The sequence below is a fragment of the Pleurotus ostreatus genome, assembly GCF_014466165.1.
Source record: "Pleurotus ostreatus strain PC9 chromosome Unknown scaffold_2, whole genome shotgun sequence".
Taxonomy (NCBI): domain Eukaryota; kingdom Fungi; phylum Basidiomycota; class Agaricomycetes; order Agaricales; family Pleurotaceae; genus Pleurotus; species Pleurotus ostreatus.
The window spans coordinates 1031832-1053945 of record NW_023503157.1 but is presented as its reverse complement, the minus strand read 5'-3'; the positions used below and the strand labels follow the sequence as shown (position 1 = coordinate 1053945).

Genomic DNA, 22114 nt, shown 5'->3' with positions numbered 1-22114 from the left:
AGTAAGTCCTATATTGAATCCTATCTTCGAACCTCACTAATCGTTCGTTTGTGTTGGCTAGAAGTAAGAAGATATGGCCACCCGTCACTGCTACATTGTGATCTCTCCCGATCCCAGGCATTGGGCCCCAGTTCAGCCAGCTCACGCCCAAATACCTGGTACCACCGTGCCAATCCCCGCTCCTCCGGGCGGAAATTTCTTCATTAAAATTGGCAGTCAGACGGGAGCAAATGGCGCGAGGGCGTCATACCGCCGGGCTAATCCGTCATGTATGTTGCTCTTCCCCATATTCGTTCACGGTACTTGTTAACACCTATATTTGCGCTCTAGTCTATTGGAGCAATATTGAAGTGACGAACTACGTTGCACCGCCTGCGCCCAACAACACCAGAACGCTGGGGAAGCAGCTCGAAATCGATGTCATCGGAGGCTTGCCCGCACGAATGCTTGCTGCTGGCCTACCCGGCGAGGTGTTCAAGCACATTCAGCACGGAGAGGAGTGGTATTACTGCTTCAACAACCAAGCGTTCTTGTTGGCGTTAATCAACTATTTGGAGAACAACAAGGTTCCCGGGCAGGACTTTGTGCGGTTCGCGACCACCAATGCTGCGAAGGTGGCGATTGAGCAGTGGTTCCGGACGGCTTGAAATGTTTACCCTTCGCGTTCTTTTGTAATTGCTACGTTTGGGGTTTGTATGACACGCAATGAAATCATTTCCAATGCAACAACTATGCACGAAGGAGAGTAGCGTAGATTATGAGTACGAGTGGTGGCGTAGCTGAACAAATAAGTCCATATATATACACGGATACATGATTATACGGATGCCATGGCGAGTAAGATACAGTCCAAAAGGAAAATCGTGTCTTGGATGACAGACGAGAATCTACTAATCGACGGGTCGCGAGTCCATGTCGTTGATTGGGATATCTGGCTCCGAGGGAGCAGCGCTGACGATGTTCCTCATTTTTGTTGGGATGCGGACAGCAGTAGCATCCGGGGCGGCTGAACCTGCGCGAGACGATCCGGCAGATGCGACCATACCACCTCTCAGGCCCTTGGACTTGCCCCGTCCTAGATGCGGGGCAGACAACGACGACGCGACCAATCTCGGCAGGGACATCGCGCCAGACCCAAGTAAACCATCGGCGCGCGAAGCATACTCTGACTCCTTATCGCCAACCCAACAGTGCACGAACCATCGTCCGCCCGCAATTCCGCGGATTTCGCGGTTGGCAACGCGCCAATGGCGGACCTTCCTGCCGGTCCTGTCTAATGGGATCACAGGCGCGAATCCGGTGGCGATTTTGGGCGGGTGTTGTACGGGGAAGGGTTTGTTGGGGAGGGGGTAGATCGGGAGGGCGACGTTCTCGAGCATGGCGTCGAGGGGTGTGTCCTCTGGGGTTGTGGCAGCAGGAGGGGGGAGTTGAATCGGTTCTGATTCTGGATCAGGCGAGCCCACGTCGATCTGGGTCGTCACCGGAGATGAGGCCGCCGTGCCAGTGAAAGCAGCTGTAGCGAGTGGTTTGAGCTGTAGTCAGGAATCAGGAGAACGAGATGCGCACCATCGCTGTACATTCCACTGTCTTCCGTAGGAGGTATGGGAGGAATAACAGGTTTCATTAGTCTGCGGGGGGTCAGTATCGTAAACTTCGGTCTATCGGGGGCTACTCACTTAGGAGCCTTCTTGGGGCGGGGGTTTGCAGCAGGTTTACGGGGTGCACGTTTGCGACCACCCTTTGCCGGAGATAGCGAAGGGGGCACAGCGCTGAGAGGCACGATGGCTTCAGGCGCTGGCTTCGATTCCTCAGGTTCTGGGTAGGGGGTCGCGGTTCAGAACAACACTGGGGAAGGGCAGAATCAAGAGTACCGCACCTTCATGCGCTATCGTTCCCTTCTCTCGCGCCTTCTTCTCGTCCTGGGTAGCCTGCGGTGTCTGCTTCTCAGACTTGCGCGGTTTACGTTTAGCTGCCGCTTTGCGTTTTGTCGGTGACGGGGTCTCGACCACAGGGGGCACAGACGCCGCACCGTCGTTGTCATCGTCGATGAGCTGGTCCTCTTCGTCCTCGTCGTTGTCGTTGTCGACGTCGTCTTCCGTGGCCTGAGTTCTGGCTACCGACGGTGCGGGCGACACAGGAGGTTTCTCCTTTACGACTAGCCTGATTCGCCTGGTCACCTTCGGGGGCGGAGGTGTCTCCTCTTCGCGCAGCGTCGAGATTTGGGGAGCATCCATGTCAACGTCGTTGTCCATTTGATCTTCCTGATGGACGTCAGGTTTAAAACTGATCCAAGGCGAGGCTCGAAACATCCTCCCGCGGTGTATTTGCTTTTATGTATCACTGGACTGGCGAGTCGACGAAGTTCGAGATTCGCCCCCAACTCGGATTCAGGGAGGAAAAATGGAGGACAGTCACCTCAGGCCGATAAGACGTGGCCAGAAAAGAAAACGCTGACAGTCATCCATTTCCAAGCCAGTGCACAGTATTTACGGTAAACAGCGATAATGCGGTAACGGAGATAGTTGCCATTTTCGCCGTGAATGTCGCGTGTCTACCATTTTGGAAGAAAAACACCATGAAGACATGGAATCAATCTAATCTCTGCGACTGGTTCTCGTAGCCCTCCCATTTGCCCAGGTCGTCTGCGACGTCGACCATGCGTGTGCCGTAGAACATATGCGAAGTGGGCTTCAGAGCGTCCCACCCTGCGATTCGACCGTTGCTATCACGATCCAGCGTAGCACCCCAGATACTCCATCTCTCTGTTTTGCTGTTCTCGGATGTCACATTTGAGCCGCACGTCTTGCAGCGCCATCGTCGTTTCCAAGGCTTGGATTGCACTTGGTAGGTGTCCGCAACCACATCGGCAGGCTCTGACTGCACCCAAGAAAAGGCCGATGCAGGGAAATGAACTGTATGTATAAATGGACACGCTAGATGGTCATTAGATGCTGCTATGGTGCAATCCTTTCCAACACGAACCATTTAAGCGTTGGCAGAGCGTGCAGTGGCAGTATGCGCTGAGGATAGGGGTGCCCGTTACTTTATACCGCACTGAGCCGCAAAAGCAGCCCCCCGTGTAAGAAACGACCATAAATGCTGGTGGTGGTGCTTGATCAGATAACCATCTGCTTGTCCGACTCTGTCCCAGGGATTGTGCTGTGTGAGCCTTCGGCCATTTGGGCCAGGACTTGCAAAAGGAGGGCCGATCCGGATTAGGCAGGAGGCGAATGGCTTACGTAATCCGAACAGTTCCGTTTCCGTTTCTCCTCAAACGAGTCTGCACACTCCTCCAGCGAATTTCGGTGAGCATAATTCCAGACACAATGTTCGCAATCGACTGACCATGGATACAGTCGAGGCGGCGAATATACCAAACTCTCATTTGCTGGGCTCAGACATAGACTACCGCCAGAATGGTATCACCGACGGTCAATGTACGGGATTATTTCTTCGCTGTATGGCGTACACACTAACCATGTTGATTATCTTGGTTTTGTTGTGGACATAGGTTGCTAGGTACACGGCTCTATTCACCGGTGTCGTCTATGGCTGGTATCACCGAAGACAGCTTCAGGCCGACCATGACATCCAAAAGCAAACCCATGCCGTGCACGAACGGAAGATCCTGATTGCGGAGGCGAAGGAGGCGTACAAAAAGAAGCTGTCGGCGCCCAAAGACTCTGGTGGTGAGCACTCCTTCCCTTCCCCGAATGCCCTTTGGTCGCCAGCCACGGGTATCTCGTCACCGGTGCTGTCGTGGCCGGCCGCATTGTCTATTCTGCGTATTGACGGCGACTCTCCACAGTGGTGACAAACCCGGAGGACCCTCGTTTCGATCTAGAGAAGCTCATAGCGAAGTGGGAAGCCGAATCCTCGTAGACTCAGTCACCCTATCTCCCCAGCACTATGTATAGACAGTCCACATTTTTCACCTTGACAAATTCGTGTCGAGGCTAGGCCTCAGTGGGTAGTCCACAACGTCGGGCGCGTCGTGGCGAGTTCAGACCGATGGGACTCTAATGAACTACTTTACTCTTCCTGTCCGTCACCCGCCCAATCAAAGATTGACACTTGAGTGACATTCAGCGCATGCCCGGGCACAACGCCCCCGTCCGATTCTCGTTGACTACGTTTCCACATATCATGCACTTGTGAGATTTGCGTTTCATTTGCGCGCAGAAGTCTGTATGGATGGCCTGTCAGGATCGTGATGTCACGTCTGTGACCGACATCTATCACTCAACCGTCTGCTTCTACATATACCACTGCGGGCTGCAGCAGTAACGTGTGCGAACCGCAGCTCCCTGCTTCTCGGTTGGCAGATTCGCCTGCATCCAAGCTGAAATGTCGTCGAGCAATGCCGTAGACGTCGAAGTCCTAGGCGCGGAAACCGCTAACTCAGGCTCAGCATGGGCCTCTACCAGAAAGAATGAACGTGGTCAGTCCGAGTATTATCCCGGACGACGTGGAGAGTGCGACTGACATGACTCCGATAGTTGTTGCGCAGCAAACGTACGCTCATGATCCAAAATACAAGAAATACGTGCAGCAGGTCGAGAAATGCCTCAACTCCTTCGATAATGTACACGAATGGGCAGATTGCATCGCGTTTCTGAAGCAGCTACTCAAAGTACGTGGCATCATACACTGTGGATTTGAAGTAGGTATCCTGATGTACTGTGAAGACGTTTCAATCGTACATGCAATTCAAGGAGATCCCCAAGAAGCTGATTGTCGCGAAACGGCTGTCGCAGTGTCTGAACCCGGCCTTGCCTACGGGTGTACATCAGCGCGCGTTGGATGTTTACGCACATATTCTCGCGGTGTTAGGGGTGAGCTCTCCCACTCTTGGTAGATGTGCTTCACCGACGTAGACGCCTTCAGTCGGAAGGTTTGAAGCGCGACCTAGCACTCTGGTCATCTGGCCTCTTCCCCTTCTTTGAATATGCGGCTACTTCTGTTAAGGTGAGCTTTGTGATAATCACTCTCAAGTGCAAGTCCCTGAGATCTTGTTCCTGTTCAGCCTACCCTACTGAATCTATATGACACTCATTACATGCCTTTACAAGGCGGACTGAGGCCAATCATGAAATCCCTCATTTTGGCTCTACTCCCAGGTCTTGAAGAGGAGACCGGAGAATTCTTCGAAAAGGTAATCGTCTCTGCTTTGATGGCCTTCAAACTACACTAACGTATCCTCAGGTTTTGGGTCTCCTAGATAAACTCTCTGGGACAGTCTCACATTCCTTCTTCTTCCAAAACATCTGGCTCATCATGTTGACGACTCCATCCGCGAGAGGGACATCCCTAAATTTCCTCGGACGCCGCCTACCACGACTGAACGCAGACGAAGGTATATTGTCACGGGCCAACACCAATGCATATTCACTTAACTGACGAGTAGATTGACAGACATTACCGCTATCGTCGGCCGTGACATCGGATTGATGATTCGCGCGTTCGCAGCCGCGCTGGAAGATGATAATCTACTTGTGCGGCGCGGCGCATTGGATTTATTGCTGCAGTCTATGCGTGTGGACAGTGTCGCCGTGCAGCGTGCGCGCGCCGAAGACCGGACTATATTGATGCGAGCTGCTACTGGAGTTGTCTTGCGAAGAGACTTGTCACTGAATCGACGTCTATATACTTGGTTACTGGGGCCGGACGATAAAAGCGACCATCAAATAGAGTATCTCAAAAAGCACGCTCTGGAGCTCCTCAAGGATACATTGAAGGTTCGTGCGCATGGAATGCAAACATCTTGCTCGCTGTGATGTGGCTGACTATCAATATCTGTAGGAAGAGATGTTTGCACCATCGGCGGATTACCTGGAGTCGCGGCCATTTAAGATTTTCATCTCGCTGCTGGACAAATGGGAAGTTGGCGCAGCCCTCACGGAGGTCCTTGTCTACGATGCATTCCGTGCGGTGAAGTCGCTAATACAGGCAGGCGGGGACGCCGGTGAAGACATGACGATGACCGCCAGCACGCTGTACGAAGCCGTCGAACCACAGATTATATGGAAGCATCTTCTGACCCATGTATTCGGGGAATTAACCGGAGATGGCGCCCAAACGGAGGTAAGGAGCTTATTTCTATTTCTATGACGAGTCAGGCGTTCAGGACTTCACCAGGCCGTTCGGATGGTTTCGTTTATCGTTGAGATATTTTCGCAAGACGATGAGATTCAAAACATCCACCTTCCGATCGTCTTCGGTGCGATTATGGACGTGCTACTGGTACGTCCGGAATGTCTTTCAATTTCTCATTTACTAGATGCTGAAACACGTAGATTGAGCTGGAGGCAAACCCGTCAAAAGCGTGTACACCCGCAACTAGCGAGGCTTTGAAGCTCCAGGAGAAGATCTTGCGACAAATCCCCCACGTCGCGCTCATGAAGCGCCCAGAGCTGACGGCTTCTCTACAAGCCGAGACATTGGTCCAACGGCCATACCTCTTCGCCTGCTCCTTCTACTCCATTGCGCCGAAGAGGGAGTGCGAAAATCCTACCAGATCCTTCGACAACCCATTCATCACCGCTTTTGAGAACCTCACTATGCTAACAGAGATTTGCGCACACGACCTACTCAAGGATGAGAACAGGCTCCAGCAGATTCGTGAATGTTTTGCGCAATTATTGCTGCTTGTGGACCGATTGGTGGGGAGGCTGAGTACCACTGTCACAGTAGCTTGGGTGCCGTCGAGGTGGCTAGCCATTATTTTGGAGACTCTTGAACAAGAGGTGCGTGTGGCCTGCACGGCTGTGCTCCTGCAGTTATTAACGGAAGAATAGCCTTCGAGCTTTACTGTGGTCGACAGAGTCGTCTCGTTGGCGGTTGCTCTGCACCAGATGAAGGGTCTGGAGCCCCGACTATCTCTTGACCATCGGGCAACAATGTCCAAAATGGTTACCAAACTCCTACGATATTTGGGTCCTACATACACCGCATACCATGCCCGAGCAGTAAGCCTGCTCTGGGCCCTTGAAGCTTCAACGACCCGGTCACATGTCGAAGCGATCGTCGCGCAGGCGATGGCAACTACGAATCCGAGCGACTTGCAGGGTGCATACGATGCTTTCGGTGTACTCTGGCGCCTCACAGGTATTTACCTCGGCGAACCTTTTTAGTGTGATAACTAACAGTAAACTCCTAGAGGACCATCTTCTTCCTGGCTTCAAGTTCAAAGTACCGATGATGATCGTCCTTGACGGCCTAAGAAACGATGATCCTAATGTTCGTCGCATTGGCGAAACGTGGATGCGCTGCAGTCTGAAGTCATATCAACGGTCCGTTTCATCCACATCCTACTGCGCCTTTGACTCAACTCCCTGCTATTCTCAGGGTCCTAGACTCTCTTCTCTATGACTTGACGAATCCGCTAATACGCCGGGTGCAAACATCCCACAAGCTTAAAGGCAGGGAGTTGCAAGGTTTCTACTACGAGAAAACGTTCGACCAAAGATACGTTTCGCATCTCCTGGAGACGCTACTCTCAGTTGTTCGTTTTGGTGGCCAAGGCTTTGTACGCACTGCCCGTGTCACGCAGATCAAACGTTCCCTCCATCCTAGTCTAGCAAAAAGAACAGAATCAGGTAGCTTAAATTGTGAGAGATACTAAATCTCGACTGACTCATTCCGTGTAGGGCTATCTGTCAGTTCTGAGACGCCGTACCTTGACGCTCTGATGGAACTTCTGCTTCGGTGAGTAGTTGATCGTAACGCTTTGTGCTACAATGCCTTTACTGATGATTAGATTTATCCAATCGGAGCCTAAGGAGGTTCTTGCTGTCGAGATGTCACCATTCAATTCAGTGATCCAATCCACCTGCATCGATATACTGCAAACCATAATCCCGCGTGGCGAACTTGATATGCAGATCATCGAGTCGCTTGAAGCCGCCATTGTTGCTAAGCTGTACTTTCTTGTTCACACGGGCAGGCTGGACATCCAGAACAAACTTCTGCACCTCTTACACTCCGTTCTTTCAATTTCAGTTGCTCACAGCAGTGGGAAGCCTCGCATAGAGGACGAGTCTGGGACACCTGATCCGGCCCAACCACCCCCAGCCAAGGCGTTCGCTGCCAACGCGCTGCTCGCGCAAACCATGATGGATGGGATCACTACTGCGACTAATCGACACGTCCTCCAACATTGGCTTGATTTTATCCTCATGGCTATTCCGCAATTTCAGCCTGCGTTACAAGCGGTCGTGGCTCCCCTCAACGAGTGCATATGTAAGCAATTGCTTGTGTGCTTAGCGGATGTGCAGAGCGCGGCGTCTGCTGGTGGGACCACTGTAGACGCCTTGTCGAATTCAAGTGACGCCGAGTTCGTGATGCTGCTCAATGGTATGGAGCGCCTCGTTCTTCTGAGTCTAGCATATACCTCCGAGCCTAGCTCCTCCGAGGATGATGACAGCGTGAACGAGAAACCGGTGACAGAAGGGACAGGTTTGCTAGGATATGTCTCTGGCGTATTTGGCTCGGACAACAGTCCCACAGCTCCTGAGGAGCAACTGACGGTGGGTCTACAAAATTCGACTGCTGAATTACATCTAAGACATGATATGTCAGGCTCGTTCGCCTGGGTACCGATCACTCCATGAAGCCGTGCGTGTCCTGTATGCTATGTGGGAGGCAATGGCGTGGACCCAGCCGACGACACGATCTTCCAAAGATGACTCGTTATCATTGATATTCAACCGCAGTAGACTTCGATGCCGGCGCGTACTTGAACACTTCTTCCGTGCTCAGTCTGCTGAGGTCTTTGAATCGATCATTGAATGCTGGAGCAAGCAATCTACAGTATGTGACGCAAATTTTGGCACTACAGCCCTGCTGAGAGTCAGACCCATAGGCTGCAGCATTTGAGTTGATAGATGCCCTGCTGCCCAGTGCGCAAACGGCTGTGCACATGGTATGCGAAAGCATTTCAATGCGGATATCAGGCGTTACAGAACGGAGTAAAAAGCAGGCGATTAATCCTAATTTGTGAGCGAATCAGGACCTTCTACCCTAAACCAACTGACTCGCATCTAGATCGGATACTATCCTCTTCCAATTCTTGGAGCAATATATGCAGCGATTGGAAGGACCTATTGCAGTTCAAGTGTGGCCCCGGTTCCTCCAGCTTGCAAAGGAGGTCCTTGGAAGTGCTCGTGACTTCCGCGCTCAAACATATCCTACGCTGAGGTTTACTTGTTCTACTCACAACTTCGATTGCTTTCTCACTGGAATTAGGAGTCTTGTTGTGCTAGCGGATAAAGTCACGCAAACTGCGGCTATGGAAGATAAACGGATACGAAAGGATCTTCAGGTTAGTGTGACGTTAATACCGTTACGGCGAAATTGTGACAATCATTAGGATACGTTCAGCAAGTTACTCGACGCGTGTGTAGTGTGGGTTGGTCGCTCTTTCGACCAGGGATCTTGGATTCGCCGTACAACTCGAGACGCGTTGGGAACAAACGGCAGAGACTCGCCTGCGCCCCGTGGTATGCAACCGGACCATTCCACTTACCTTTATCTGATATGTGTTAACCAGATGCGAAGACGGATGAGAAGCTCGATGCGAGTATAGCCTCGTTACCTGAGACGCCTCGATTGACAATCACGGCGACCGCCGAAGCAGTCATCCAAGTAAGCCTTCCTACTTACGTTTTTCTGTTCTTCTTAATAATATCCTTCAAAGATCACTGAATACATTGCAAACGCTGCCTTGCCACACGCTCGAAGACTATTGGTTGATAACGACAAGATATTAGTTGCTTGCAACAACATTGCCTACTACATAATCAGTCCGGCTATGAAGGGCAAAATAAGGTAGGCGATTGGCATTGTAACCTTTACGTGTCCACGAACTCATCTCTTCAGACCGATGGACGTAGATCAGAACATCGTCAAAATAGTCTTCGAGATGTCGAGACTACCCGCGGCCCTCAAAGCCTGGCGACCACCGGTATCGGAGCTGCTTAATGATAATCGTTTATTTAATTGCCATTCGGACATCGCTAGCAAATGGGTGCCAATCGTGAAAGCTCTCTTCGATGCGGATAAATCAGCGTTATCGGAACTTCTTGGTACGTCTGGTTAGTGTTTCGCTTCGAGTGCGGGGTGCTCATATATTATTTAGCGAAGGTTGCAACTTCCCCATCGGCAAATATCTTCACCAATCGGGAATACGAGATGTTAGTTCGGTCGCTTAACCTGCGGCGGCTGTCCTTCGTCCTCTACGCTGGGGATAAGAATCACTTCCTGACGTCGTTGCCAACCATCATCGAGAAACTTGCGGATATTCTTCGCAACGTGACAGCCCCGAATGTCCAAAGCGAAGTCTTCTTATGCGTTCGCGTCTTACTTTGCCGCCTTTCTGCCCACAACTTGACCAGCTTCTGGCCAGTGGTATTGACGGAACTGGTAAGTCTTTCATTTCCGCACCAACGAAGTCACTGAAGGTCGACTCATTCCCATTAGTATCGCATATTCGAGCAGGTCATGACATCACTACCTTCGGATGGCTCGGAGGAGCTTCAGCTCATCCTCGCAGCATGCAAGTGCTTGGATCTCCTGATAGCTCTTCAGACCGAAGAATTCCAGATGTATTTCGTCTTCTCTTAGTGTTCGCTTGGTTACTGATTTAATGCGTAGACAACAATGGATATTCATCACCGACACGGTAGATGCGATATACCGACCAGATGATTACTTCCCAGAAGCCATGATGGATCAGCTGGCTGATTTAGCAGGCAGCTTGCCTCTTGCGGATTCTCGAGTGAGTCTCTTCTCGTGTTCATAGTTCTTCCTGATTGAATTCCTTTAGGAGGCCACGAACCGAAATGGATCAGCCGATCCTGATCTACAACCTCCCACAGCGACGGGGCAAAAGCCATTGCGACGACCCCTCCTGAACTCACTGCGCCAAATCGACAGTATCCGGGATCTGATCCCCTTCTTTTCTAGTGTTAGCATAGCGTCGTATGAGAGTGTCTATAACAGTGGTGGAAATGTGGATTGGGAAGCAGTCGAGCGAGGGCTGCTGGATGATATGTTTGATGGTCGGACATAGTAAAGCACATTGCTTGACGTGTATACCCATAGAGCGGACATCTGTATACCATGCACTTCACATCCATGTACCTCAATAAATCCACAATAATATATATAAAATCGTATAACAAAGCGAAAGCAAAACGATCAGAAGTCACCCCAGTTGCGGCGGAATTTGTACTGCATACGTTCCTTCTAGTTAGCTGTTCTGGCTGACTGTTGCCGAAGCAGAGGGGAAAGGACATTACCTTATACGGTACGTTCCGTCTAAAACGAAACCATTCAGCATGGAAAATGTGGGGCACAGGCGAAACAACATACCGAAGCTTATCTGCAGGGTTCACGGGAGGCTTATATCCATCTGGACCTTGTCCCCACTCTGCTTTCTGGTTACTAGCCCTCTCAGCTTCCTTATACTTAGTTGTCGGGTCCTGAGATGCGGCTCTCGTATATTTAGGCTGGGGTGGGTCGGCGGGAGCAGGGGGAGGCACATGGTCATTGGGAGGATGTTCATCGAAGACGTGTTGGCCCTCTCCAGGTACTGGAGGATTCGCAGGTGCTGCGCCATCAGGGGCGTGTTCTTCATGCGACTTGAGGACCTCGTCAACTGATATACCTTGGAACTTAGCTTCCTTCTCAGCCTCCTTGCGCTCTATCGATTCATGTTGGGCGAAATGCTCGAGGTCCTCCGGGTGGTTGTATGATTCGTCAGTCTGCGTTTCGGGAGTAGAGTGATACATTTCTTCGTGGTGAAGGAAGAATTCTGTAGGTCGAGTTAAAGAAGCGATGTTAGTATGTGGATCGACGCGCAGACGTACCGCTCTCAACGTCGTAGTGGTGACCTTCAGCACCAAGGTTGTCGAAGTTGGGTAGACCGTCTAACCCGACTGCTACTAGTTCCTCTGCCGTAATAACCCCGTCGTTGTTTGCATCTATCCGTGCTAGCACCGTTTTGACGATCTGCTCAGCTTTCTCTTGGTGTTCAATATCGTCCTGCATGGGAAGAAAGATCATATATTACTGGAAACAGTTCAGCAGATACTCGGACGCACCTTAGACTTCTTTTGCGAGTATACATGGTGCACGCCATAAACAGCTTCAATCTCCTCCTTGTCCCACATACCATCACTGAATGACGACGAGTGTGTGTGTTAGCTACCCACAAGCATGCTAAGCGTAAAGAGCTTCGTACCGGTTCAGGTCATGAAGCTGGAAGAAACTTCGTATGTCAAATGAATCTCTGTTTCATAGTCAGCATTAGTAGACAGCGAGCAAGTAAACCATATTGACATATGATGCTCTGAAGACATCTATACGCGAGGTAGGTTAGCACTCTCCATATGCCACAGCAAGAAATACCATCTCCATGCACAACCACTAAAAGCAATGAAAGACGTACATGTCTTTGAGCATATTGCTGGATTGTTTCGCCTTGTGATGGGCCACTGTGCTCATGTCCTCCATGTCCGTAGGCGCAGTGCGCGACGGCGGCGAGCAGCAGACTTGCGGCGAGGCCTTTCATGAGGGTCGATGATGGAGATGAACAAAGTGAAACTAGTGGGAACTTGGAAGGCGCTCAAGCTGGAACGCGACACGTGAGGATGGATCCAATTGGCTCGCTTTGGCTAGGGGGGTTTCCCGAACTGGCATGCATGACAAAGCATCCCGCCCCACGCTTCTGGGCCTTCCCTCCCGCCCACCCCCGCCTCGTCCCACCTCCACCTTCAATTCGGCTTTACTTCGGCGGCCTCGTGTGGTGCAACTAATTCGTTCCCATTGTTGTGCTGCGCTTCATTCGGGCCAAGCAAACAAGGCAATGCACTACAACGATGTGATGCTCATGCTGTTGCGTGTGCATAGATTCATATCGCTAACTGCTACTGTGAATTATTTAAGCTTTCTGGGGTCGGCCCTAAAAATACCGTACTACCCTGTTCTCACAGCTTAGTCCGAAACGGCAAATAACGAGGGACAGAGTCTTTATGTCACCGGGCCACTGGACCTCCGTTTATCCAGTTAGCCGTACTCATCGAAGTCCAGAGATTTAATGGAAGGCCAAGTTGAAAATTTCAATGACTTCAGAAGGGTGGCTACGCACAGGAATATGACTCGCGGCAGCCGCATTGCTCCTGTGGGATTGGCTATCCTCCGTGATGTTCTCATGTTCAGAAGACGCGTCGCCTCTGCCCCCGGCCCATTTACAAGAAGACACCATCGTAATATCCACGCCGGGTTGATTATTAATGCTGGGGGACACAGCGTCGAAGTGGGTAGCCGAAGTGGCAGCTTCCTGATGTGATGATTGTCAATGATGGCTTTGTTTCGACCTTCGATACGACGCCCGGGGCATATGCACCGTAGGTACGGTGGGGCGCGCAATTTGAAACGACTTGGAGACTGGGAAGAAAAACTTTTTTCCCGACCAGACGGCGATTATTGATACTTTCCCCATATTCACGGCGAACACTTTCTAGACGGCGAATATGATTCGTGTTCGAAACGGCATATATTTTGATGAAAGGGGCTTCGGATGATTCAGCATAGCTGAGTCTTATCGCTACCGAGAAGCAATCGACAGCAATCGACTCATCGCAAAGCAAAGACCGACTGGCTCGGGAAATAGGGCAGCAGGCGATAACAGATCCACGGTCCTTCTTCCGGAGAGCTGGGCAGATTTCGCAGGCAGCGTAGATGGCTGACCTTTAGCGTATGGTACTGCGATCCAGGTAGTTTCCTCGAGAGGACGGTTGCCCGATGGTCCAGTTGACGATAGGGGAAAGATGCAGTCTTGGCGAATAACGGTGCTTTACACGCGGTCGTACCGATATAACTTCAAACTCAGCGAATCTGGAAGTTTGTAAGCGTTTCTGTCATATATAAGGAACTGACAAACGAATGGATACTGGTAACTCCTTCCACCCGAGCTCGCAGGCTTTCAATTTCTCGCTGTACGCACCCAGCAGCGATGGCCAGCACTCCAGCGGACGCAGCAACCCTTTACGAAGAAAAACGCGAGGCACCAGGTTTACCGGGCCGTGAACAGGAAAATATTCCTCAAAATGAAATCGACGCTCATCACGTAGACGTGGCCTCTGCCGAACGAACCTTCAATGAGCTTTCGCGCACGATGTCGATACGGACGCAGGTGGAGAGGACGGGGGTGATCAAGACGAAGTCCCAAGAGACGATGTGGGGCGGGCAAGACGTCGAGAAGGCTATCGAGGAAGGCGAGGAACCCTTCGATCTGCGGGAGTACCTCTCGTCGTCCAACGATGCTAATCAGTCGGCTGGCATCAAGCACAAGGTTGGTTTCCACCGCTTCAGTGATGTTTCATTGACTGAGATCTTTACCATTAGCACGTCGGAGTCACGTGGGACGACCTGGAAGTAAAGGTCATTGGCGGTGCTGATATGAAGGTGGGCATACACTGAAACTCAAACCATATACCGCGTTACTAATCGGAACGTGTAGTTCTATGCCCCCACTTTTGGAGGTAATGAACCGTTCTATTGAATTGGACATCGTAATTAACCGAGTAACCTAGGTGCTATCCTTGGTTTCGTTCTTTCGCCGATATTTTGGGTGTGGAGCTTATTGCGCCCGTTGTTCCCTTCTGCGCCTCCCCCGACACGTGCAATCGTGCAAAAGTACGTATCTCGTCTCGTACTCAACCCGGGCACCGAGCTAATTATCATTAGATCTTCTGGTGTTCTCAAACCTGGGGAGATGTGCCTCGTCCTCGGTTGCCCAGGTTCTGGTTGTACTTCGTTCCTCAAGGCTATAGCGAACCAGCGTGATGAATTCTTCAGCGTAACTGGCGACGTCAGATACGCCGGCATGGATGCCGCCGAGATGGCCAAGTACTATAAGGGTGAAGTCGTCTACAACCAAGAAGGTAATTGACCCTTCACCGTGTCATCTGAAGCTTGCTGACGATTTCCGTAGATGACATCCACATTGCCACTCTTACGGTTGCTCAAACTCTTCAGTTCGCTCTGTCAATGAAGTCTCCCGGTCCAAACGGTCGTCTACCCGGCGTTTCGCGTAAGGAGTTCGATTCAGAAGTCCTCAATATGCTCCTTCGCATGCTCAACATTTCCCACACCTCGAAGACTCTCGTCGGCGATGAATTCGTCCGTGGTGTTAGTGGTGGCGAGCGTAAGCGTGTTAGTATTGCTGAGATGATGGCTACCCGTGCGCGCGTGCAATGTTGGGACAACTCTACTCGTGGTCTCGACGCTTCCACCGCCCTGGACTTTGCGAAGAGTTTACGCGTCATGACTGACATCCTGGGACAAACTACCTTCGTCACACTCTATCAGGCCGGCGAAGGTATCTACGAATTGTTCGATAAGGTCCTGGTCCTCGATGAAGGTCGTCAGGTGTTCTATGGTCCCCCCGCTGAAGCAAGAGCCTACTTTGAGAACCTCGGTTACAAACCCCTCCCGCGCCAAAGCACCGCTGACTATCTTACCGGCTGCACTGACCGTAACGAACGCCAATTCGCTCCAGGACGCTCGGCGAACGATGTTCCTGCCTCCCCAGAAGCCCTTGAACACGCCTACCGCGCTTCAAAGTACGCTCAGGAAATGGACCTCAGTCGCGAGAAGTACAAGGTCACAATGGAGACCGAGAAGCATGATCAGGAAGCTTTCCGCCAGGCCGTTCTCGCCGACAAGAAGAAGGGCGTTTCGAAGAAGAGTCCTTACACTTTAGGCTTCTGGTCACAAGTTCGCGCTCTGACGATTCGGCAATTCCAACAACGGATGCAAGACAAGTTCCAACTATACACGAGTTTGTGCTTGTCTACGCTCCTCGCTCTGGTTATTGGTGGCGCCTACTTCAACCAACCTTTGTCCTCGAATGGCGCGTTCACCCGTGGCAGGTAAGCTGAATGGCCCGGCCCATATTTCCCTCGCTGACATAGTTAATCTAGTGTAATCTTCATCGCCCTACTGGTAACCTGTCTCGATGCCTTTGGAGAAGTACACACATTCGTTATTACTCTGACGGCTGATGCTTACCAACTTCATAGATCCCAATGGCAATGCTTGGCCGACCAATTCTGCGTAAACAGGTCAGTCAGAGCCCCACTTGTCACCGCCGCTGATGCTGACGTGGATCTATAGACCAGTTACAGCATGTATCGCCCAGCTGTTGTACCGGTGGCGAACTTGTTCTCCGATGTTCCCTTCTCCGCTGTCCGTGTATTCCTCTTCAACATTGTGGTGTATTTCATGTGCAACCTGGACCGTAATGGCGGCGCATTCTGGACTTTCCACCTGATCAATTATTTGGCTTTCCTCGCGATGCAAGGTTTCTTCCGCACAATCGGATTGCTTTGCACCAGTTTCGACTCGGCTTTCAGGCTCGCCGCTCTCTTCATTCCCAACGTACGTATACATCATCGCTTTAAGCCTATTCGGGCTAAGTGTCTGTTCAATTATTAGATGGTTATCTATAGTGGATACATGATTCCCGTCGACAGCATGAAGCGCTGGCTATTCTGGATCGTGAGTGCACCGCTCCTTTCTTAATCTGAAACGGCGCTCATGCGTCGTCATGCAGTACTACATCAACCCCGTCGCTTACGGTATTGATTTTGCTTCCGTCATTTGGTATTGCTTACTGATAGACATCTACAGCATGGGCTGCCGTGATGGAGAATGAGTTCATGCGCATTTCGGTGAGTGTCCTTGCCCGAACGTCACAATTATTTGCTAATCATTGACTGCTGTAGTTCCCTTGTGATGGCAACTCGGTGGTGCCGAGGAATATTCCGGGCTTCCTTTCCCAGTACCCGGAGGGCTTTGGTCCCAATCAAGCTTGTACACTCGTTGGCTCTCAGCCAGGAAGTGACCTCATCTCTGGTTCCCAGTATATCTCTATTGGCTACGGGCTTAACGCGGCCGACTTATGGAGACGCAACTTCTTGGTTCTTCTCGGCTTCTTCCTCGTGTTCATTCTCAGTCAGATCGTGGTGATCGAATACTTCCCCGTAAGTATTGCTCCGTTTAGCCTTGAGGACGTTAGCTCATCAGTATACATTAGCGTCATACCTTTTCTGTCGGCTTCAGCGTCTTCGCAAAGGAGGATTCGGAGCTCAAGAAGCTAAACGAAATCCAAGCAGCGAAGAAGGCAGAGAGGTTACAAAAGACCCAGGCTGATCGCGAGCTCGAAGCCAATGTGTCTAAGGAGAGGTAGGAACCCTCATTATTACCATCCCCAAGATGTACTAACCCTCAATTGTCACAGTCCTGCTGTCCAGAAGCACCGTAAGACCTTTACTTGGGAGAATCTCAACTACACCGTCCCCGTCCCTGGCGGTACCCGCCGCCTGTTGCACGATGTCTTTGGTTACGTGAAGCCCGGAACTCTGACAGCTTTGATGGGTGCCAGTGGCGCCGGCAAGACGACTTGTCTCGATGTTCTCGCTCAACGCAAAAATATTGGTGTCATCACTGGTGATATTTTGGTTGAAGGCCGTCCATTGGACTCCGACTTCGCTCGTGGTACCGCCTACGCAGAGCAAATGGACGTCCACGAAGGCACTGCTACAGTTCGCGAGGCTCTCCGCTTCTCGGCCTACCTCCGTCAACCCGCTTCTGTTCCCCAAGCTGAGAAGGACGCATACGTCGAGGAAATCATTGAACTCCTGGAACTCCAGAATCTCACGGAGGCCCTCATCTTCACATTAGGTGTAGAAGCCCGCAAGCGAGTTACCATCGGTGTTGAGTTGGCGAGCAAGCCGGAACTTCTCTTATTCTTGGACGAGCCGACGTCCGGTCTTGACGCACAAAGCGCTTGGAACTTGGTCCGATTCTTGCGCAAACTAGCCGACCAGGGCCAAGCTATCTTGTGTACCATTCACCAGCCTTCTGCTCTGCTCTTCGAGTCCTTCGATCGATTGCTATTGCTTGAACGTGGTGGTGAGACGGTTTACTTCGGCGACATCGGACCTGACTCTCAGGTTATTCGCGACTACTTTGCCCGAGAGGGTGCACCCTGCCCACCCAATGCCAACCCCGCGGAATTCATGCTCGAGGCCATTGGTGCCGGTGTTGCTGCTCGTATCGGTGATCGTGATTGGAAGGACGTCTGGCTCGACTCGCCGGAATGCCGAATTGTTCGTCAGGAAATTGAAGACATCAAACGCGCGGGTCTTGCACGCCCTGTCGACGACCACAAGCTGACTTCGACTTGTGAGTGAAAGTAATCGTGACAGAGACTCTGATACTTACCACTTTGGTAGATGCGACTCCATTCTGGTACCAACTCAAGGTTGTGGTTCAACGTAACAACCTTGCCCTTTGGCGTTCGCCCGAATACATTTTCAGTCGTCTCTTCGTCTGCGCCTTCGTTTCCTTCTTCGTTTCTCTCACCTTCCTCCAATTGGGTACGAGTGTCCGGGATCTGCAATTCAGGGTTTTCGCTATGTAAGTTCGACTCTTCTAGCGATGATGGTGGGACTAATAACCGTTACAGTTTCTGGACTACTCTTTTGCCTGCCCTGGTGATGGCCCAAATTGAGCCAATGTTCATCATGAACCGAAGTAAGTCTTCCTACCTCTTCTCTTGCATTGTTCAACTCAACTGACGTCGTTGCTCAGGAATTTTCATTCGTGAGGCCTCGAGTCGCATTTATTCACCGTACGTTTTCGCCATCGGCCAACTCGTTGGCGAGATTCCCTACAACGCGCTCTGCGGTATTGTGTACTGGGTCCTGATGGTAAGCTTGCTCGTCCAGTCTTTCCTATCGTACGGATTCTGATATCTTTCTAGGTCTACCCCATGGACTTTGGTCAAGGTTCCGCTGGTCTTAACGGCACTGGCTTCCAGCTTTTGGTCATCATCATCATGTTGCTCTTCGGTATCTCCCTCGGTCAGCTCATTGCTGCTATCAGCCCTAGCGTCCAAGTCGCCGTGTTGTTCAACCCCTTCATTGGTCTGTTCTTGTCGACGTTCTGCGGTGTCACAATCCCCTACCCCACTATGATCTCGTTCTGGAGGTCGTGGGTGTATGAATTGGTCCCTTACACTCGCACTATGGCTGCCACTGTCAGCACTGAACTACAGTACGTTCATATAATTCTCCAAAGCTGCAAAAGTACTTATCCATTGTCCCAGCGGTTTGATGATCACTTGCCGTCCTGAGGAGTTCGCTTTGTTCAGCCCTCCCTCCGGGCAGACTTGCGCCGCCTGGGCCAGTGCTTTCGTCTCCGTCGCCGGTGGATACCTGGACAACCCAGACGACACTGCTGACTGCCGCTACTGTCAATTCCGCGTCGGTGACCAATTCTACGAGCCCTTGAACATCAGCTACGGCAACCGCTGGCGAGATGTATGGGTATTGTTTGCATACTTCGTCTTCAATGTCATCGTTACCATCAGTAAGTGGCCATTCGCCTACATTCGCATGCTACGGCGCTGACGTCCTTCGCTCGTAGTTGCTTCTCGTTTCCTCCGCTACGCTAAACGATAGAAGATTTTGTCATTGAAGCACTTAGACTATTCGCTCTTGCATACTCTCCTAGATATCTATATCCATATCCATCATCATGATCAGGGATCTCACACCTGCTGTAGCTAGAAAATCAAGTACTTACGACATGTTTCTCATTTTTCATTACTATTTACTAGATGGACTACCACTTAATTCTCCATTGTAACTCGCGCATATTTCTGCTTCATTTCGAGTTTTTCCTATCGTATATACATACATTCGTCACCATCCAGATATCCATAGCTCTCATATTGCAATGAAGATCCATCGTTATTATTATCAGCCTATGAGTTGGGTTGTATCAGGCGCTTCGACTTTCAAATGCTTGAATATGCATTGACCGTGAGGGAACTGCGACTTACTGTGGGACAATCAATGATCGAGTCTACGAGATCGAGATGTGCAAGAAGCGGATGAGCTACAGTCGAGGACAATCAAACACATCAAATAAATAATGTCCATTAATTTTACCCCCGGAATTGTTTTAGAATGATAATAGGCATCTATTAGAATATACTAGCTGCGAACCCGTGCTTCGCACGCGGGGCTGAGTTCTGAATATAACGTGCAAATGAGAGTAATATTGAAGCTAGATAATTGATGAATGAATGTTACGAAAAACTTGGTGATTAGTAGGTAGATAGATATATTGATAAGGTAACTGGCATCATGATATGGGAACATAGGACTCAAGCTGCTGGCTCCGGGCAGACAGATGACATCGAAGGTGTGTCCTCAAGAGATGCGATTGAGCTCTCACTGGAAGCGAGCGCCAAGTTCTCGATACGACTGCGCTTGGCCGGGTTTCGAGGGAGAGGACTTCCCCTTTCTGCAAGGGACCCATAGCTGAATTTGCGCCTCTTCCCATTATTACCTGCCGACAGCGCATTTCCTGTGAACACAATTAAGTTCAGATCACTGTCATTTGAATGTAGCTTACCTGGTGTCTTTATGGGGGTAAACGGAGGGGTCCATTTACCCATGAATGCTATTGTTCCATCCGCACCCATGTCAACATCGAGTTGCGTGAGCCACCCAGCATCATTGAGAATAAACTTAGAGAGCCGCCCTGCCTGTACGGAGACCCAAGTGTCATCGGCAGGGCAGATCTTTTTCGGATCGGGGCAGCGGTGAGTTTTGCTGATGAAGATGCGGACTGGAAGCTTGGAAAGGCGTTGGTCGTGGCGGTAAGCGTTTAGCCATTGGCTACAAACAATGTCGAATCTGGCAGTGTCGGTGCCGGTGTCTTTCTGCGAGGCCTTTACTACACCACCTAGATACAAGTATGGAGGGCACCGAAGTGCTTCAGGCGCAATCTCTCCGACAGGAATCATCTGAGTTCGAATTGAAGGACGTAGTGAGACAATGGAAACAGGTCAGTGTATTCAGTACTCACCCATGTGATGTCTCCAACGATTTGATACTCCTTCTTCTCGCTATCTGGAAGCTCAGGGGCATCAATGTTCGCCTGAGAAGTCATTGCTGCAATCTAAGAGGTGATTGAATTGTAATAGTAGTTGTTATTGTCACCATTAGAGACGTAAGATGCACGACGTACAGATGCATCAATAACACAGGGTATGGGTTCAACATCATCAAATGTGATGCATGAACGGTTATAGTATCGGAGGCATCCAAGCAGTTGAATGCCATCAGCTAACCAGAAGTTTGCGTCGAAGAACACAACATGAGGGTTTGCCACTGGAGTGCGAGGGTTGGTGAGAACTGTGAGGCCGATGATCTTTGACGCCATAATTAAAAAGGGAGAGTGAGTGTAAACGTAGAGTAAGAGAATAATGAGAGCGAGAGTGGTTAAGGAAAGAGCGAGAGTGATAGTGCAACTTGCTGGGGATTCGGCCTCAGCACCAGCACCTTATATACCGGTAGATCATGGTCAAGGGCTGAGCTTGAGATTCTTGACGTTTTAGAAACCATGTGTCTAATGTACGTCAGCGAATGGGCTGGAATATTCACGAATGCTCAAAGAATGATACCTTCCGAAATCAGTGTCCACTGGTGGTTTGCATGTTTCATCTGAGTCGGTACAATAATGAGACTATTGCTGTACTAAGTAATAATATAATACATATAATATAAAATACTCTAATCAGTAAGTACTTCTTTGTATACAATATTTACGGCCTTCATCTCCTCATTTAGATTAGGTAGTAGTAGTTTTATACGGTGACGTGATGTAGCTCTTGACAATGCGACATACAATTGACCATGTGAAAATACGGGCACACGAAGATCAAGTCCGACAAAGCGAACAGACTGGCCTTGTGCCTTGTTGATGGTCATTGAGAACGCAAGGCGCACCGGGAATTGACGGCGACGTAAAGTGAATGTGAACTCGGCGTCCTTTCCGGATGGTGTGAGTGTGATGCGAGGAATAAATGAAACCTCGCCATGAAAATGACTGCCTATGACTTGTACTTCAAGTACACGATCTGTGGCTCGCCGAAGGATAAGGCGAGTTCCATTGCAGAGTCCGCGCCCTGGAGCAAGATTTCGGAGAAGGATCAGAGGGCATCCCATCTTCACCGATAGCTTTCCTG

General features: G+C 50.6%; 8 protein-coding genes across 8 annotated transcripts; 4 read left to right on the top strand and 4 right to left on the bottom strand.

The window, feature by feature from the left end:
- Window positions 1-73: 73 nt before the first annotated feature.
- Window positions 74-647, top strand: PC9H_003123 (uncharacterized protein; the record flags this gene model as incomplete). The annotated part of the gene is made up of 2 exons (XM_036772720.1): window positions 74-269; window positions 331-647. 2 exons carry the CDS (start codon window positions 74-76, stop codon window positions 645-647), a joined length of 513 nt encoding a protein of 170 aa, XP_036634193.1.
- Window positions 648-890: 243 nt separating this feature from the next.
- PC9H_003122 (uncharacterized protein) lies at window positions 891-2309 on the bottom strand (the record flags this gene model as incomplete). Its single annotated transcript, XM_036772719.1, has 4 exons — window positions 891-1513; window positions 1567-1628; window positions 1677-1815; window positions 1877-2309. 4 exons carry the CDS (start codon window positions 2307-2309, stop codon window positions 891-893), a joined length of 1257 nt encoding a protein of 418 aa, XP_036634192.1.
- A 280-nt stretch (window positions 2310-2589) lies between these two features.
- PC9H_003121 (uncharacterized protein) lies at window positions 2590-3094 on the bottom strand (the record flags this gene model as incomplete). The annotated part of the gene is made up of 2 exons (XM_036772718.1): window positions 2590-2933; window positions 2983-3094. The coding sequence occupies 2 exons, from the start codon at window positions 3092-3094 to the stop codon at window positions 2590-2592; spliced, it is 456 nt and encodes a 151-aa protein (XP_036634191.1).
- A 322-nt stretch (window positions 3095-3416) lies between these two features.
- PC9H_003120 (uncharacterized protein) lies at window positions 3417-3882 on the top strand (the record flags this gene model as incomplete). Its single annotated transcript, XM_036772717.1, has 3 exons — window positions 3417-3437; window positions 3512-3689; window positions 3809-3882. 3 exons carry the CDS (start codon window positions 3417-3419, stop codon window positions 3880-3882), a joined length of 273 nt encoding a protein of 90 aa, XP_036634190.1.
- A 465-nt stretch (window positions 3883-4347) lies between these two features.
- Window positions 4348-11071, top strand: PC9H_003119 (uncharacterized protein; the record flags this gene model as incomplete). Its single annotated transcript, XM_036772716.1, has 27 exons — window positions 4348-4441; window positions 4500-4633; window positions 4689-4835; window positions 4888-4968; window positions 5027-5155; window positions 5206-5356; window positions 5416-5742; window positions 5807-6084; window positions 6139-6243; window positions 6297-6746; window positions 6798-7107; window positions 7160-7292; window positions 7348-7598; window positions 7650-7707; window positions 7760-8528; window positions 8581-8811; window positions 8864-8997; window positions 9046-9198; window positions 9247-9322; window positions 9371-9500; window positions 9551-9645; window positions 9698-9828; window positions 9880-10085; window positions 10139-10422; window positions 10480-10604; window positions 10654-10777; window positions 10826-11071. The coding sequence occupies 27 exons, from the start codon at window positions 4348-4350 to the stop codon at window positions 11069-11071; spliced, it is 5352 nt and encodes a 1783-aa protein (XP_036634189.1).
- A 128-nt stretch (window positions 11072-11199) lies between these two features.
- On the bottom strand, window positions 11200-12574 carry PC9H_003118 (uncharacterized protein; the record flags this gene model as incomplete). The annotated part of the gene is made up of 8 exons (XM_036772715.1): window positions 11200-11247; window positions 11301-11319; window positions 11374-11815; window positions 11871-12045; window positions 12105-12180; window positions 12245-12292; window positions 12343-12362; window positions 12452-12574. The coding sequence occupies 8 exons, from the start codon at window positions 12572-12574 to the stop codon at window positions 11200-11202; spliced, it is 951 nt and encodes a 316-aa protein (XP_036634188.1).
- A 1443-nt stretch (window positions 12575-14017) lies between these two features.
- Window positions 14018-19535, top strand: PC9H_003117 (uncharacterized protein; the record flags this gene model as incomplete). The annotated part of the gene is made up of 21 exons (XM_036772714.1): window positions 14018-14356; window positions 14410-14469; window positions 14525-14546; window positions 14598-14700; window positions 14752-14948; window positions 14999-15938; window positions 15990-16038; window positions 16089-16130; window positions 16183-16446; window positions 16504-16566; window positions 16622-16646; window positions 16699-16739; window positions 16794-17051; window positions 17105-17241; window positions 17309-18255; window positions 18306-18489; window positions 18539-18606; window positions 18664-18782; window positions 18836-19128; window positions 19181-19443; window positions 19501-19535. The coding sequence occupies 21 exons, from the start codon at window positions 14018-14020 to the stop codon at window positions 19533-19535; spliced, it is 4449 nt and encodes a 1482-aa protein (XP_036634187.1).
- A 710-nt stretch (window positions 19536-20245) lies between these two features.
- Window positions 20246-21309, bottom strand: PC9H_003116 (uncharacterized protein; the record flags this gene model as incomplete). The annotated part of the gene is made up of 4 exons (XM_036772713.1): window positions 20246-20448; window positions 20497-20890; window positions 20953-21045; window positions 21115-21309. 4 exons carry the CDS (start codon window positions 21307-21309, stop codon window positions 20246-20248), a joined length of 885 nt encoding a protein of 294 aa, XP_036634186.1.
- Between the last annotated feature and the right edge of the window lie 805 nt (window positions 21310-22114).